At 32.9% G+C, this 17239-nt stretch overlaps 1 protein-coding gene across 4 annotated transcripts in view; it reads left to right on the top strand.

Moving 5' to 3' along the window:
* The first annotated feature begins 9026 nt into the window (after positions 1 to 9026).
* LOC132030917 (translation machinery-associated protein 22-like) overlaps positions 9027 to 17239 on the top strand; it is a 102319-nt gene continuing 94106 nt past the window's right edge. For 2 of the 4 annotated variants that reach the window (XM_059420713.1, XM_059420712.1), the window contains exons 1-2: positions 9056 to 9341; positions 9935 to 9997. In XM_059420713.1, the coding sequence (XP_059276696.1) occupies positions 9194 to 9341; positions 9935 to 9997 (211 nt within the window). In that variant the 5' untranslated portion in view covers positions 9056 to 9193. Of the gene's footprint in view, positions 9342 to 9934; positions 9998 to 17239 lie in introns of all 4 variants that reach the window. The other 2 variants (XM_059420711.1, XM_059420710.1) reach the window with 2 other exon arrangements.

Here is a 17239-nt window from a genome sequence, read left to right as displayed (position 1 = left end):
ATCAATCATTAGAACACATAGAAGTCCTAGATTCGAGTCATACCATCACCCATTTGAAGAAAAAAAATCACATGCTTAGTCGAAAAACAAAGAATCTGCCCGCACGGCAGTCGACCGGTGACATGTTAAAGATATTATTAAGTAATAAAAGTATTTTCTCTCTGACAATTTAAAGTATTAAATGTAACGATCAAAACATTTAATACCCTCTTAGATCTAGTTCCAGTACGTAATAGACATGACAATGGGTTCTCCAGTGTCAGAACATATATATGTGTGTGAAAAATAAGTGTATATTGGAGTTAGGTAAATATCTCTGAATCCACGATGTCTAAATTCTAAATATGCTACTATAGTGTCTCAATCATTTTTTTTTTTTCATTTGTTCTTTCTTCCTATTCTATTTTACTTATTATAGAAATTAGAATAGGCCATAGAAGCAAGGGCTGACGGCTACACGTTGTAATTTCCTCTTTTTCTTGAGCTTATTGTCAGTACTCCAAAACGTATTGTTTTTAAAATTTAATAACTGGCAAACATTATCATGATCATATGATGTAGTAGACATTTTGACGACAAAGAGAAAAATAGTCAATATGCACGTAAGAATACTTTAAACAACATGGTTCAGAGTATAAAAGAGGGTCAACTTGATATTACTCATAATATTTATTAAGCAAAAAACAAAAAACAAAAAAACTCCTAATATTTTGTACAGTACTATTTTTTAAAATATTGATGCTATTAGTATAGCTGTGTGACACCAAAAAGGGTGACCTAGTTATGCATAAATTAATAGCATAGCCACAGAAAAATCCTTAGTTATTACGGTATGTCTAGCTCTAATTACAGCCCTTCTCCAATAATGAGGCTATGTAAGAAACATCTTTGTCTGGCAAATTACTGTGCAAATCTCTGCTGATGGCAACACAAAGATTGAGAAATAATTATATCAGACAAAACTGTTCTATATTCTAGGAAGAGAAAAAGTACTATATATATGCACCATTGCAATTATGGGGCTAATTATCAATGATCATGCTGTATAGAGGTTATATATTTAGCCAAAATTATTATGTTCCCATCTCTTTAGTATTTTTTTCTCCGTGTGCACGCGTGCTTGGTTTGAGATCACAATTATCTTGGATTAAGGACTTCAATTATTTGCTTTATCATGGTAATCTCATAATGAAGGTTGAAGATTGCTATCTCAAGGAATTATTGAAGGGATAAAGTTTTATGCATAGGTGGTGTATACAATAGATTGTTTGCATTGATTAACAATCTGATAAAAATGGTGATAAACATACTATCACATGTTAAACAACATTGATTATGTTATATTTTCTTAAACTATGAGGGCGTACAATGGTAGAGCAACCCTTGTTAACTGAAAAATATATTGCAGTTTGTAAATAGGTCAAAAAATTACAGTATGTATATATACTACACGCTGAATTTCTTTGACTTTTTTGTGTATTTACTTTCTTATAATTAAATTAAACACCTCCTAATAAAAATCTTGACTCCGATACTATTAAGCGTATGTAGCTTAAATCCTAAAGTAATGTACTCAACTATTCTATTCTTTTGTCTTGTGGTGGGGTTAAGCATGGGGTGTAATCCTCTAAGTAGTAAAAATGCATTACTTTCTTGGGACAAAAAGGGGCTCCATGAAATATCTTGCTGTAGCATACTAGAAGCTTAATTGGGCAATCTAGAAGGCAGATTCACACTTCGGAATGTAATGAAAATTTTAATTAGGAATGTGAAACATAAAATCGGTGGGACTAAAATCTAAGCCTTTAAAAGCAAAGAGGGCACATATCTGATCTTTCGGTCCATTGGTGATTGGATGTGCTTTGGAATGTTAAACCTTAAGCCATTAGGTCAGATTTTATACTCCCTCCCGGATAAAAATAAAAAAGTGTTCACTTAGCCATTTGCATACCCCTTAAGAAGATACTAACTCCTAGATAAATAGGTAATTTGATTAAATTACCCCTAATTAAATAGGCATTGTGATTTGATCATATAACACTTAATTAATAGGGGCAATCCTGGAAAAATAAGATTAATTCTTGGCAATCCTGGAAAAATAAAATTAATTCTTTCTTGATTTGATAAGAGGGCACTCTTTTTGACTTAAGAAAAAAAGGCTAAGTGGACATTTTTTTTAATCCGGAGGGAGTATGTGTTAACAATTCACATAAGTATAAATAAGAGATTTCAAACTAGGAAATCAAATGGATTGTGGTAAATTCCAAACTCGAATGCCTCAATTTCAAACTCGAACCTATAAAGTGAGAATCTTGAATGCATGTCTCCACTGTTTCATGTCGCTCAATTTAACTCTGCCTATATGAGTGTGCTCGCATTACCAATCTCAATTCGAGATAAAGAAGGATGATTGTAGTACGTAGCTTAATAGTCAACGCAAGATTAGTCAATTTATGATGGATCCTCGTAGTGCTCTGGAATGTTTAACTAACTCTAAAAATTATAACAAGTTATGGATGATATATAAAACCACATCTTACTGCAAAATGCAGCCTTGTTTCTTTGCCTTTTTTTTTTTTTGGTTAGTTGTTGGAGAGCTGCACATCTTCTTTGTATGTATGGTTCTGATTTTTGTTCAAGTGAAGGCTGTGACTTATTTAGTCTAAAGACACATTACGAAGTATTTGGTTTGTGTAATAGTACTCTATGGTCTGGTACCTTGTAATACAGTTGCTTCTGCCTTAAGTAAATATCATGTTGCCTTTTTCACTAGAATCAACGTTCAATGGGTAAGGTTAAGTACTTGGGAAACAAACTAGCTGCTAAAATGTCTCACCTCTATATATTCCCCCATATTACCCTTCCTTTTCTTTAGTTTTCATTCATTTTGTCAAGTTTTATGTTAAAGCTAAGCATTAGAGGTGCAACTCCATTGCACGCGGTGACGAATCAAGAATTTAAAATTTGTATATTCTAGGAATTGAAAGTCTGAATTTCGAACTATATATCTAATGTTTTCTGTATTTGGTTTGACATTTATATATGTGTCTAAAAGTTTAGTCTGATAGTCGTAATTTCTGACAAACCCATAAAACTGACATCGGAGGTGACAAATCCATATATAGGTTTAAGGGTGATCAATTGAATCCTCTTTATTGAAACAATATAAATAAACGTATCAACATTGTAAAAATTAGAAACTGGACCAAGATCGCTATGAACCACATGGTTTAAAGGATAAGTCAAAGGACATAAGTCAAAGATTGAACAACCAATTGCACCAAAGTAGTGGATATATCTCGGAGGAATCCATTTTAAATATATACATTTTTTATGGTGTATATAGCTCAACTATATATAAATCAAGTTGAAACCAATGTTATTAGGCTTAATGGTCCTCTTTGTTGCTCATTATTATTACTCAATTAATACTCATTATGGGCAGGTAACTTAGGGGCAGTATAATATAAGTCATTACAAGGAATTGTAAAGACCGAAATTAAGTAAATATCATAATTGCTCATTTCTTAAATCTTTATTATTTTACAAGTGTTTAGTCACAAGTACTTGGAAAGGAACTAGTTGTAGATCAATGTCTAAGGCTATTCTCAACTTCACTTAGCTTTATTTCGTTACATTCGATTTATTTGCATAATATATTGATTTACTGGTCATTTTGATTCACGTGTTCTTGACCACGAACACAAATTCAACTTAACCGTTTTACCGGTAAACAAACATCTTTAGCGAAATTCTCAACTCCACTAATGAATTTAAAATTTGTATCATTTAGGTACCTTCAAGCCTGTGAGTGAATTTAAGGTAAAGCTTGTGTTTTGGGGGCCCCATTTTTTTTTTCAATAATAAGCTAAATGGTTAATTATTTTAGAGTAACGAGTATCTTTAAGTAGAAAAGTAAATTTTTATATACAATTAATTTTTAGATGTGTGACTAATTGGAGTGATAATGTGAGTAAAAATTTGAGAAATATGAATCTCTCGTTTCCAAATCTTTTACGTGTAAAAATATAGAATAAGAATCTTGACCAAATCTTTTTTGTGTGAATAAAAAATCGACAAGTGAAATTATTTTATATTTTACATTATTCACTCTCTAAAGTTAATCAAGAGTCTATCTCTCACATAACATTTATGCACTTCTATATTCTCTTTCTTGTCTTTTCCGAGTTCAAGTATGATAAGTTATAGTATAATTTTGTGAAAAATCACAAGTTAAGAGTACTATATTGACAAAATATATATATTGCGGTCTTTTTTATATATTTTTTCGCGCGTTTCAAGCATTCCAAAGAGTTATTGAAAAATATTTGGCAATCAACTCATCAATTTTTTGGATCATTCTATTATTCTAATTTTCAAGTTTTATTTTAGTTACATTTTTTTTTTTGTTGTTGTTGTTATTTTTGTTATTTTCACTTTATAATTATATTTTATCTTTTCAATCATTTATAATAATTTAAATATGTCGACAATATGATCCGGTTTTTCAAATGATTTAAAAATTTAAACTATAACACATGTCCTAAAAAGGTTGGAGAAATTGATTATAAAAGGTTGAAATAAATTTGCATTTCAAAACGTTAGGAAATAGATTTCAAATGTTCTAACATTTAGTTGTTTTAAACAAAATCTAAGGCCTCTCATCAATATTGATTTTAGGCTACAAATATTCTTGAGCCGCCCCTGAGTACCTTAAGATGCCAAGACTCCTGTTAAATGTTTGTACCAAATTTTCCTAGAAATTAAGCAAGCAAGAATATTGAGTGACATAAAGAGGCAAATGGGCTCCCCCTTTAGGACTTACTGGGTGAATTGTGTCTGAGAATATTCTATAATTAACTTTAAATAAGGTTTATATACAACTATTTCAATATTGTAAAGTAATATTAACACATTATCTATCCTAGGTCCTATTGATGCCAGAAAATTAAGTAAAAATTGTTGTATCTCACTAAGTATGTCTTTATGTTCTGAAGACGATGTAATTTTTTTTTTTTTTTGACATCTTTAATTAATTTGACCTATAATAACAAGTAACTATTCGTATCAAACCTGCTATATATGATAACTCAAAAAATGCAATAATAATCTGCAATAACCGACTGAATTGAATGTTAATAGTTTTTTTTTTTACACTATCAGTTGCTTATAACTTAAAACCATTATACTTATATATGCTCTTATTCTAGAACATGATCTAAAATGACTTACTACAAAACACCCGTAAAAAGTTGAAAAATTCTTAAACATATACTACTAAAATTCGAAAGAGGCACTATTAAATTCATATTAGTATTTGTTAATATCCTTTCAACTCGCTCTTTTTGAGATGCTTAAATTTCTATATTGATAAATCATATTTTCTCTCTCCCAATTTACATGAAAGTGTTCAATACAAGAGTTACAACACATAAATTTCAGCATAAATTCTTCAAATTTTCAAAAACAAAATTTGCATAATTAACAATTACATGAAAAATATTACTTGTAATTCTATGTAGTAGTTAATAGCTCAAAAAATTTAAAAGACTTGAGAAAATACTGTTAAAAAAAAAAAAACTATTTGAGTCTTCAAATAATCAAACTTCACGTAAAATACAACAAAGGGAATAAATTATTTAAAACATATTCCTTTATTCTTTCTTTTAAAGCTTTCGGGGGTCGTTTTGGTTGGTGTGATAAGAATAATAATTCTGGAATAAGATGCAAATTATTTATCCCACGTTTGGTAAAGGGAATTAATTAATTCTAGGATTATTTTGTCCCATCATTTGTACTAAAATAGTGGGATAACTATCCATATAGAAGGTGGGATAAAATAATCTCATGAATATCCCCATGAGAATTTTGATCTATCTCCATTGAAACTAACTAGGCAAAGTTGAGTGACTTTTGAAAAAGAAAATAAAGTTGAGTGACTATGATGGTCAATTACCAAAGTTGAGTGACTATGGTGGCCAATTACCCAAAGTATAGTGACCATCCAAGATTCTAACTCAACGTTGAATGACTTTTGAAAGATAAACCAAAGTTGAGTGACTATGGTGGTCAATTACCCAAAGTCGAGTGATGATCCAAGCTTTTAAGTTCTAACTCGATTATATATTTACCTTTTCATTTTTTACGGAAAAGGGCCTAAAATGCCCTCGAACTATGAGATTTGGTACACAAATGCCCTCCGTTTACCTTTACGCTTTAAAATGCCCCTATCGTCAACCTATTGGGCCTAAATTGCCCTTAATGAGGGGCATTTTTGGCCCAATAGATGGACGGAGACAATATTGTACTAAATCCCAAGGGGGGCATTTTAGGCCCTTTTTTCGAAAAATATTAATTTTTTTATTTATTACGTGGCAAGTTTTAATTGGTTCTTTTAAAATTAATCTAAACTAATTATATATTTGATCCACCTAACTTTTTGACTTAAAATGGTGATTGTAAAGTGAGCCACCATTAATCTCCAGCGTCCTTTCCTCTATTGAAACAACCCAAAACTTGCATTGGAACCACCATATTAATTGGTTAGTTTTAAAATTTAAAAAAATATTACACTTATTACGTGGCACGTTTTAATTGGTTAGTTTTAGAATTAACCTAGACTAATTATATCCCAACACAAACTTCTGATCTACCTAACTCGCCCCGAGTTAAAATGGTGACTGTAGCAACAACCGTTCCCACCGATGGGCCACCATTAATCTCCATCGCCCTTTCTCTATCAAATTACCGTAACCGGATAATAGTCAAAATACCCCCCAACGTTTGACCAAAATGCCAACCACACACCTAATGGTCCTATTACCCCCGGGCAATTTTTTAGATTAAAATGCCAGCGAATAATACGACAACCCCCAATTATTAAAGTCTTGTCCATTTTCCCGGCCCACGTGCCACATCTTTAATTTCTCCTCATTTTTTATTAATTTCCCCCTTCCTCCATCCATCTACTCTTCTTCTTCAAAAAAAAAAAAAATCTCAATTTTTTATTCCATTGAAGGATCCAAAACCCATACCCCATTCTCCTTCATCTTCATTACATCATCATCATCATCATCAATTGTGAGTTGAAAAAAAAAAATCACACCAACTTTCAAATTTGATCCAAAAAACCCAAATGTGAAAGGAAGCTTCCTAACACCAAATAGAACAAAGTAAAAATCTCAATTTTTCACACTCCATTTTCAGTATGAGGATCCAAAAACCCATACCCCATTCTCCTTCATCTTCATCAACATCATCATCATCTTCATTAGAGTTGAAAAAAAAAAAAATCACACCAACTTCCTCAAATTTGATCCAAAAAAACCCAAATGTGAAATAAGCTTCCTAAACAAATAGAACAAAGTTCATCCATTAATTTGATCAAACAATCAAGAATTTAAAGCCACCATTAAGCTTTCTCCCCTAAGAATGGAGTTTAATTTTCTTCCCAAATCAACTCAAAGAATTTGCTAAAACAACTCCAACCAAGCCAAGTAGCAACTCCAAACAAGCAACTTTCAACCATTTTCTTTAACAAGATTAGATTTTCAACTTTTTTTTTTTTTTTGCATTTTCGTTTTTTTTTTTATTTTTTTTTTAATTTGATTTGGGAAAAAAAATTGAAAGGAACTTATTACAAGTAGAACAAAGTTCATCCATTAATTTGATCAAACAATCAAGAATTTTAAAACTTGGTGTTCTTCATAGCTTTCTAAATTTCTAAACTAAGTTTAATATCTACCCAAATCACTCAAAAATTCTAAAACAATCCAACCAAGCAACAAGTAGCAACTCCAACCAAGCAACTTAAAATTTTCTTTAACAAGATTAGATTTTCAACTTTTTTTTTTTTTTCCGCATTTTCGTTTTTTTTTTCTTCGATTTTTTTTTTTGAATTTGACCAAGATTATAAGAATAATCACTATCCGTCTAAATTTATAATCTAAAAAGAATGGAGACGGGTATTAAATCATGAAGGAAAGAAGATAAAAACCTCCAAAAATGGAGGGAATTTAAATTTATCTACGTGGCATCTATGTGGCATCTACGCAAATTATCTGCTCTCCAAAACACCTCGATAATTTCGCCTCATGAAACCTCACGCTCTTGTCACATATAAGCCACCATTAAATAGCCGAAAAAAATTTATCCAGGGGGGTAATGTGGACAATGTGAATCGACATTTTCAAAGGTATTTTGACTATTATCTCGCCCAGAACCTCCATTAAAACCACCACCGTAACATCGCTCATCCAAACGGTCCATCGAGCCACCATTAAATAGCTAATATTCTTGACAGTGATATGGTGGTGGTTTTAATTACCCTTAATTTCACTTGAAACCCATTAACTATATAAGGGAAATTAATGAGAATGTTTACCCTTAATTTCGCTTGAAACCCAGTAACTATATAAGGAAAATTAATGAGAATGTTCATGTGGCAAAATTGATTACCTTTAATTTCACTTGAAACCCAGTAACTATATAAGGGAAATTAATTAGAATGTTCATGTGGTAGAAATGATTATCCGAAAATATTCATTTAAAAAAATATTACACTTCATAACTGCATTTTAAGGGCAATATTGCCTTCCGTCCATCTATTGAGCCAAAAATGCCCCTACCGTTAAAAATAAGGGCAATTTAGGCCCAATAAGTTGACGATAGGGGTATTTTAGAGCGCAAAGGTAAACGACATTTTTCTACCAAATCCCATAGTTCGAGGGCATTTTGGCTCTCTTTTACGTTGTTTTAAATTACTACTCCATTTTTTGCAATTTATGGGATATTTTCCGCTTCCTAGATTCAAATTATACAAACTTTGATCCACATTTTAATATGAATTTTTTCACCAAATTGATATGAGAAAAGTTACAACTTACAGTACTTTTCATCTAGTTTTCAAATATATAAATTTTAATATTAAAATACAAAATAAATCTAATACAATTTAGCTTTAAAATTTAATCAAACTAACTCTCAAAAAACCAAAAAAAATCACCTAAATTGAAACAGAGAAAGTAGTATTAATTAATTTGCTAAAAGCTAAGCTTCCTATTCCTTTTTTCCCTACTTCTCCCACATCAATAACCGATCGAACAACACCAACCCGGAAACGCCGTCGTTTTCGATACAATCGTCTTTTAATTTTCATAGTAACGAAAGAGAGAATTTGAGTTACCTTTCAGTAATGGCCGAAAAGCCCCAACCAATACAAGTTTTATACTGTGGAATTTGCGGGTTACCCGCTGAATACTGTGAATTCGGACCCGAATTCGAGAAATGTAAACCCTGGTTGATCCAATTCGCACCCGATCTCTACCCGGATCTTATTAAAGGTTATATAACCCTAACAAAAATCCTAAGAGCATGTTTTGAGATGTATATGTATATGATATTTGTATTTATTTATTTATCAATTTACTTGTTTTTTGTCGATTTCTGTTACTATCTGTTGTTTCTTGTACTTCAATTATATAGTAGGAGGATTCCTGTATAATTGAATTTATCATAACCATGGAATTTCCTGTAATAATAGGCAAATTAGCATATTTTGTGATGTGTATGTATATGATATTCTCGTTAACCTTAATTTTTATATTTATCATTTTTTTTTTTTTTGTGATTTGTTTAGTACTTTTTCATTTTAATAGGAGTATTCAGTTATTGCATAGTGACTTATTCTTCGATGTGTATTACTAGCTATTGTTGCATTTGTTTTGTATCTTGCTATTTTTGTTGTCTATTTTCTTACAATCCTGCGTCGAATACCTTTTTTTTTTTTTTTTTTGCCGAGGGTTTATTGCGAACAGACTCTCTGCGTCGCAAAGGTAGGGGGTAAGGTCTGCATACATCCTACCTTCCCCAGGCCCGACTTGTGTGATTACACTTGGTATATTGTTGTTGTTTATGTATTTGTTTGTTTTTGCAGATTCCAATTCAAAAGAAGCTGATAAAGTCTGTGATCAGCTGCAGTCAACTTCAATCTCAGAAGGTAAACTTTTTTTTTTTTTTTTTTTTGGGCTATTGCTCTCTAGGAGAGATAGGATTAGGAATGAAGACATCCGCGACAAGGTGGGAGTGACATCGGTGGAGGATAAGATGCGGGAAGCGAGGCTGAGATGGTTTGGACATGTGAAGAGGAGAGACACAGATGCCCGCATGCGGAGGTGTGAGAGGTTGGCTATGGACAGTTTTAGGAAAGGTAGAGGTAGGCCAAAGAAGTATTGGCAGAGGCGGATCTAGGATTTGAAGGCGGCGGGTGCCACAATTTTTTCAATGTACATCTTGTTAGGAACGTGTACTGAGATCGGGTCCATCTCTTTTTAGTTTATTCGAGTCAACTTAATAGGTTTTTTTTTTTATTTGCAAATATGAAATTACATCTCAAAAATCAAGAAACGAACATAATTAGCATCTTAAACAAGGAATTGCACCCATTAACAACAGAATTAAAATCAACATTTTCACCAAGGGACTTGCATCTCTTATGTATATTAAAAAATGAATTTGCACAAGTAAAATAACATCTTCAATAAGGGAATTATACCAATCAAAATAAGAAAAAAAAAAAAAAACTCTTCAATAGGTAAATACACCCCATAAGTAAATTGGAATTAGATAAACTACAAGTTCTCAAAAATAAATCATAAATTTCATTTTTTTTCTAAGCAGTGCTTACGAAATTTTCATCACAATTTAAGTAGCAAAGTGATTTAAATTGAATTTAACAATTATAGAATAGCATAAATATTTATAATACACTCCTCCGTCCATTTTATTTGTCCATTAGACTAAAAATATATGTCCACTTTTACTTGTAAGTTATATAGTTTGAAAAATCAAGACATAATTTACCATTTTATACCTATTTTACCCTTATTATTAAGTATTCCAATTCATTTCTCATTTTATTTATTGCTTATTAAGAGTGTCCCAAGTCATATATAGACAAGTAAACATGGACGGAGGAGTAATAAACAATAGAAATAATAATTAAAAAAAAAAATTGAATTTTGATCTCAATCCAAAATTCCATTGAGACCCAAGTTTTTCAATTTAAATACTCACTGATTTAGATTAAGAGAAATGCTTAATTTAAGGGATTTTGAAGTTTTTATTTGTGTGTTCTCGTAGATATAACGAGATAAAATAATAAAAAAAGAGGAAAGGCAATATAAATAATAAAGATAAATAGAAAATTAGGAGAGCCGAAAAGTGAATTATCGGGTACAAAGGAAGTAAAAAGCGCAAAGAAAAACGAGAGTCAAAAAATGTTTAAGATAGATTCAAACTTGTGTCTACCAGCCGTGGCACCTTTGTCTAATTTAATACTGAGGGTGGCGGGATCAAATAATTAACCTAATTTAAGCAAATTACAACATAAGTATATAAAAAAATTATTAATTTAGGGGGTGCCATGCCACCCCACCCCCAAAGGGTGGATCCGCCCCTGAGTATTGGGGAGAGGTGATTTAGCAAGATATGGCGTAGTTTCAGATTACCGAGGACATGACCTCAGATAGGAGGTTGTGGAGGACTCAGATTAGGATAGAAGGCTAGTAGGTAGTCTCGCTTTTCTTTCGCACTAGTAGTCGTAGTTTTGCTCTATCGTTTATTGCCCTTTGATTCCAGGCTGTTTTATCATGACTTCTTCGCTCTTGTTATTTCTCATTTTCGCATTGCTTTGATATGCTTGTGCTTATCTGACTCTTTTGCCTTGTTCTCCCTTGTTTTCTTTTGAGCCGAGGGTCTTTCGGACACAGCCTCCCTACCTTCCAAGGTGGGGTAAGATCTGCGTACACTTTACCCTCCCCAGACCCCACATTGTGGGATTCCACTGGGTATGTTGTTGTTGTTGTTGTTGCTGCTGTTATTGCTCTCTTGTCCTGAAGGAGTATGTAAGGATATTAGTAGAAGTATTTGTTTTTCCTATAAAAAATTTTTGGAACCCCTGGGGAAACCCGCAGCCGCTGTCCTCGAGTGCGCACTGGGTAACCTGCTCACTGTGCAATAGCTCGCAAACCACACTAGGCAAGCCCGGTGCAACGAGCTCTGACTGAGAAGGCTGTTGGTGAGGGGAATTAATCTCAAGTCTCCCAGGCAGAAACCACTCATTCAACCAACTCAGCCAATCCTTGCGGGTTGTTCCTTGTAAATTGGAACATGAGTTTTTTGACTTTAATGAAGAAAAGCACTATCTTTTTTCTGGTATAATGTAAATGTTTTAAATTGTTGGCAACAACCCTGGTATACAAGTAATATATCAAGAAGTAGAGGACCTAAAAATAGATGTACTCCCTCCATCCTATTTTATGTGAATGTGTTTGACTGAACATGAAGTTTAAGAAAGATACAAAGGCTTTTGAAACTTGTTGTCCTAAACAAGCCATGGCACTTTTGTGGCTATTAAATCACGTTATTAAGGATATAATGCGGATTCCAAGATTAAATTGTTTCCAAAGAAATATGTCATTCTTTTTTAGTTGATTAAAAGGAAAGACTGTCACATAAAATGGGACTTAGGGAGTAGTTTTTTTGAAAGACACCCTACCTTTTCCACAATTCGGGACATCATTAGTGTTTTAAGAGGAAACTAGAAATAAGAGGTTATTCCTCAAGTTAACAAAGTTATTTGCATCCCATCAAAAACTCTACTTTGATGTACGCACCAAGTGTTTCCATTCGTGCTCATCAGAGTACATCGTGATTTAGGACTTGGACGTCGTGAGCACGAACGGAAACACCGCACGTCCTAAATATTCTCTCTTTTTTTTTTGTTTTTTTGTTTTTTTTTTTTTTCCCATAATTCCAACTAAATAGTGCCTCCTTTCCAGTGGTTGGTGTTGTCCATTTTGTCCTGAAAACCTCTAACCACTGACGTGTGCTAGCTAACAATACAAAAAGAGGTGGTCCACATCCTCGGTCGACCTCTTTACGCATATAGCACCAAATAACATATGTGATCCTTCTCCTGCTCAAGTTTTCGACTATTAGGATTGTTACGATCGTTGCTAATCAAGTGAAGAAGTGGCGCTATAGTTTTCCGAATGGTGCAGGGAGCTCAACTCGTCCCCGCTTAAAGGCTTATTGTAATAGGACTTTATTAGGAACAATCTACTGCTGCTTCCCCCTCCACCTCTATGAGTCTTTGTTTAGCGATGTACTCTGATTATAAGGCATTTCAGTCAGGCTTGGAAGTTCTGCTACCTCCAAATCCCAAAGTTTCCTCCTATATTGTAGGTCCAAAGAACACCACACTCTTGTAGCCTTCATATATGTTGGATTGCATTCCTTTTGGCTCGTGCTTCTTTAGATGCTTGGGAATGTGAGCCTCAAAGTGTTATCTCTAAATATGTGTGCTTTCAAACATGCGTGCTTCCAAAAGATAATCTCGTCCTTGTTCCCTACCTTGAATGTTACGCTGCTGCTCTTTCTGTTCCTTCACAACTAGTATCCGTACCCGCGCATTGCGCGCAGAATATTAAATATAATATATCATAAGATAATGTTGAAAAATATGGCGGACATGAAGGAGCATAAAAGAATTTTGGTTTTGTTATATGCATTAGCTCGTTCTATATATAGTATTCTTTTTGCACTTCCATAATATTTATGTATGTAATCGACACTCATTGTATGTTTCAGACAAAGACAATAGAATTTATCAAGTATGAGTATAGCAGAATGATTGTTCCTTGAACTCAATTAGGGGATAAGTTCTTTAGATGCTGATGCAAGTAAATCAATATTGTCCTTTCAATCTTCCCATCAATGATCCAACATTCATATTCAAACACCTTGTACTGATAATGGAAAAGGCATAAACTAAAGGGAAAATTAGATATCAAGGGTAGAAGATAAAAACATTAAGAAAAAGTAATGACAGATAGACAGTAACATATTTGTTTTTGCACTTTAAATTAATTGAATTCAATCTCTACATGCTACCGATGCTTTCCTTTTGCTTAATTTTTTTTCCCCCCATGAATCAAAAGAAGCACAACGATGACTCTCGGTGTTCAGAATTCTCTTTTTTGCACTAATCTTCATTAAAGATATAAATTGCCAGATCGAGTCGTTCTTCTTTCAAAAATTTCTTCATAAACTGTTTTTGCCCAAACATAAGTAACCTTCTCATTCCGAGGGCTCAACTTCATACACTTTTTTTTTGACGAAAAATCTCATACACTGTTCTTTTGAGCGATCAATCCAACTGATTGCATCTTGACTTGGTGTACTGCAACTGTACAGTTTCAACTGTCTGAATAGGTTTATACATTATAACAACATTAATATCTTCAAAAATCGATCCAAAGACACGGTTAATGGGGGTATAACCTTTTTGAAAAAATTTACCAAGAAATCTGCATGCAGTGGCTCTGTTCAAAGTTGGAAGTATCTTAAAATATATGCCCTGTAAAAAACGCTGGACATGATACAGATACACTACTTTTAAAGATAATAGAGCACAAGTGCACAACCACCAAACTCTCCCTCTACTACCTTATCACAAGCAGGAAACCACTTCAGCAATTAAAATAATACTCTAGTAAAGTATTGTGAATGGTGAGTGGTGACTGAATGTTTCATTATACTCTTTTAAAATCGATCATATTACATGGATGAAATAATACACGGTTTTAAAAAGGGCACTTCTCCTCTCAAGTGTAATAAATCCGAGCAAATAACGTGTATTCTGTCCTTATGGATTTAACAAAATACGGAGTTATCATTTCTGAATGAAAATAATTAAGCTTTATTTCATACAGTGTTAAGATGAGCTGAAACTTGATGGTAATTACCTTCATTAAATTAATAAATTACCCCACCCAAATGAGCATGAAATTGTAATAAAATTCTCGTATCATCCACCAAAAATATGCAGCAGGTTAGTCCAAAAATTTAATAACTGGAGAAAATGCTTGCTTTTTGAGCCAAGATTTAGCCACCTATGCTAAAACTACAAATCATAAAATAAATCTTATATGCCACATAACATTCAAAAGGAGGGATCACTTAACTTTTGCAGTTCTGCTACTACTACTACTTTGTATTATGGACGTTCTTGAAAGTGTTATCTTCCTTGCTCATAATTTTGACTTGCAGAATCCATTGAATCTTATCCTCTAACAAAGTAAAGTAATAGACCTCGACTACAAGATTTTTTTAGGTCTGTGGAACGAGAATAAAAGATTAAATGAAACTTTAGCTAATCTTATTCTAATAATTGCATTTAAATAGATATATAATTATAATTCATTGTTGTATCTATTTCTGCTTAAATTTAATATTTAAGCGAGTAATTTGAAAGATTTTTCTACAGTAAAGGCTAGTATCCTTTTCATATCTACATGCTCGAGAAATATGCTAAGTTAATTACTCATACATCAACTCATCAATGGGTGAGAAATGCAAAATAGATCGGATAGATTACCTTGAATAACGGAGAGCAATATATATATATATATATATATATATATATTACAACAACAACAACAACCCAGTGAAATCCGACAACGTGGGGTCTGGGGAGGGTAGAGTGTACGCAGACCTTACTCCTACCAAGGTAGGACGGCTGTTTCCGAAAGACCCTCGGCTCAATAAAATCATAAAAAGAGGTAAGATAAGGCTAAGAGATTCAAAGCGATATGGAAATGCAAATAACGAAAGCGACACAGATAAAATAGGATAATCAAAGCACCGGAAATAACAGATAATAGCAGAAATCAGAGCACAAGAAATTATACTGCAATAATGCGACTACTAATAAGGAAGGATAACGAGACTATCTACTAGCCTTCTACCCGAATCTGGAGAGCAATATATATATATATGTGTGTGTGTATGTGTGTGTGTGTGGTTCCCACCATTATCTCTAAGTCTATATATCCACCAACTTTGTTCCAAACTCCTCTATCGCATTCCTGTAACGTAGAGCCTGATAATTTGCTCTACAGGTAAACTTTGAATTTAGGAGAAACTGTCAGTTTACCTACAAAGAAATCCGCCGAACTCGAGAAGCGCTTATTACCATAACGATATATGTCATCATCAGGGAGTGGTCGAGATGACGTGGTGAGGGTATAAAGGACTATTCGCACTACTGCAATTGTTATATTGAAAAAACAAACAGTACACAACATGAAGTTATCTAATCATCAAGACAATACCATTCATACAGAATACTTAAAGGAAACAAAAATCTAAGCGAGTAGATGTGCCATAAAATAATCCATCGGCACTTTTAAGCTAATGGTGGAACATTTTGATGAGCGAAAGAACCTCCAATAGTTCATCCACAAATTAAAATCATTATTTCCATGGCAGAACTTCAAAAACTACAAATATCTATCAAACTCAAGATCATAGCAGCAGGCTAAGGTGACATTGACTACATTTAGATATACGAATAATAGAAACTGTGCAAATATTATGTGCGTCCCTCAAACATTGAATTAACTCATCACACTATTTGTGTATCAGAATGACCAACATCAACAAACACTATTGACTCGTCACACTATTTGTGTATAATAATGTCCATTATCCATGCAATGTCATTGTTTTTATACATCTACCTAAGCAGCTTTTATCGAGCGATCATAATTTAGAGTAATTAAAACCATAGTGTAATTAGAAGTAAGAGTAAAAGTCAATGTTGATTAACGTTTTTGTCCTGCAGAATCAACTCAAATTCCACTACATCTTATTGATGGTGATTTCGCTAATAAGAAGGTAGATTACGCAAACAAAAACGTTAAAGAACAAACACATTAAAAAGCCTTTGTTTGCTGATAAAAATCCTCTGTTTGCTGATTTTCTAGTCTCCAGATTGAAGTGAAGATCTTGTGCTTCTTGACTTCTTATTCATGTTAAACAGAAATACATTTGGATGAGATTGAACTTACTGAAATTCCAAAAAGCACTATTCTACGATTTAGCGAATACTTCCTGTATTTTCCGATGCCGGATTCTTCTCGGTGGCCTTCTTTTCTGCCTGAGGAGCCATGGAATAATGTAGAAATTTAGCAAAGATTTGAGAAAGATTTTTGAATTAAGAAGTAAAACAATTTATTCTATGATGAACTATACCTTAAAACAAAGCAAAAAATGAAAAATTGCTGCACGCCTAATTGAAACACAAGTTAGCTACAAGTTTCTATTATAAACGTTAAGATAAGTGCAAGTCCCCCAACACTCTTCATCTTACTCACAGTTTAAAAAATAACTGCAA

Source organism: Lycium ferocissimum, chromosome 9 (assembly GCF_029784015.1).
Source record: "Lycium ferocissimum isolate CSIRO_LF1 chromosome 9, AGI_CSIRO_Lferr_CH_V1, whole genome shotgun sequence".
NCBI classification, from domain to species: Eukaryota; Viridiplantae; Streptophyta; class Magnoliopsida; order Solanales; family Solanaceae; genus Lycium; species Lycium ferocissimum.
The sequence above is the reverse complement of the archived record's forward strand: the minus strand, read 5'-3'. Positions and strand labels throughout refer to the sequence as shown.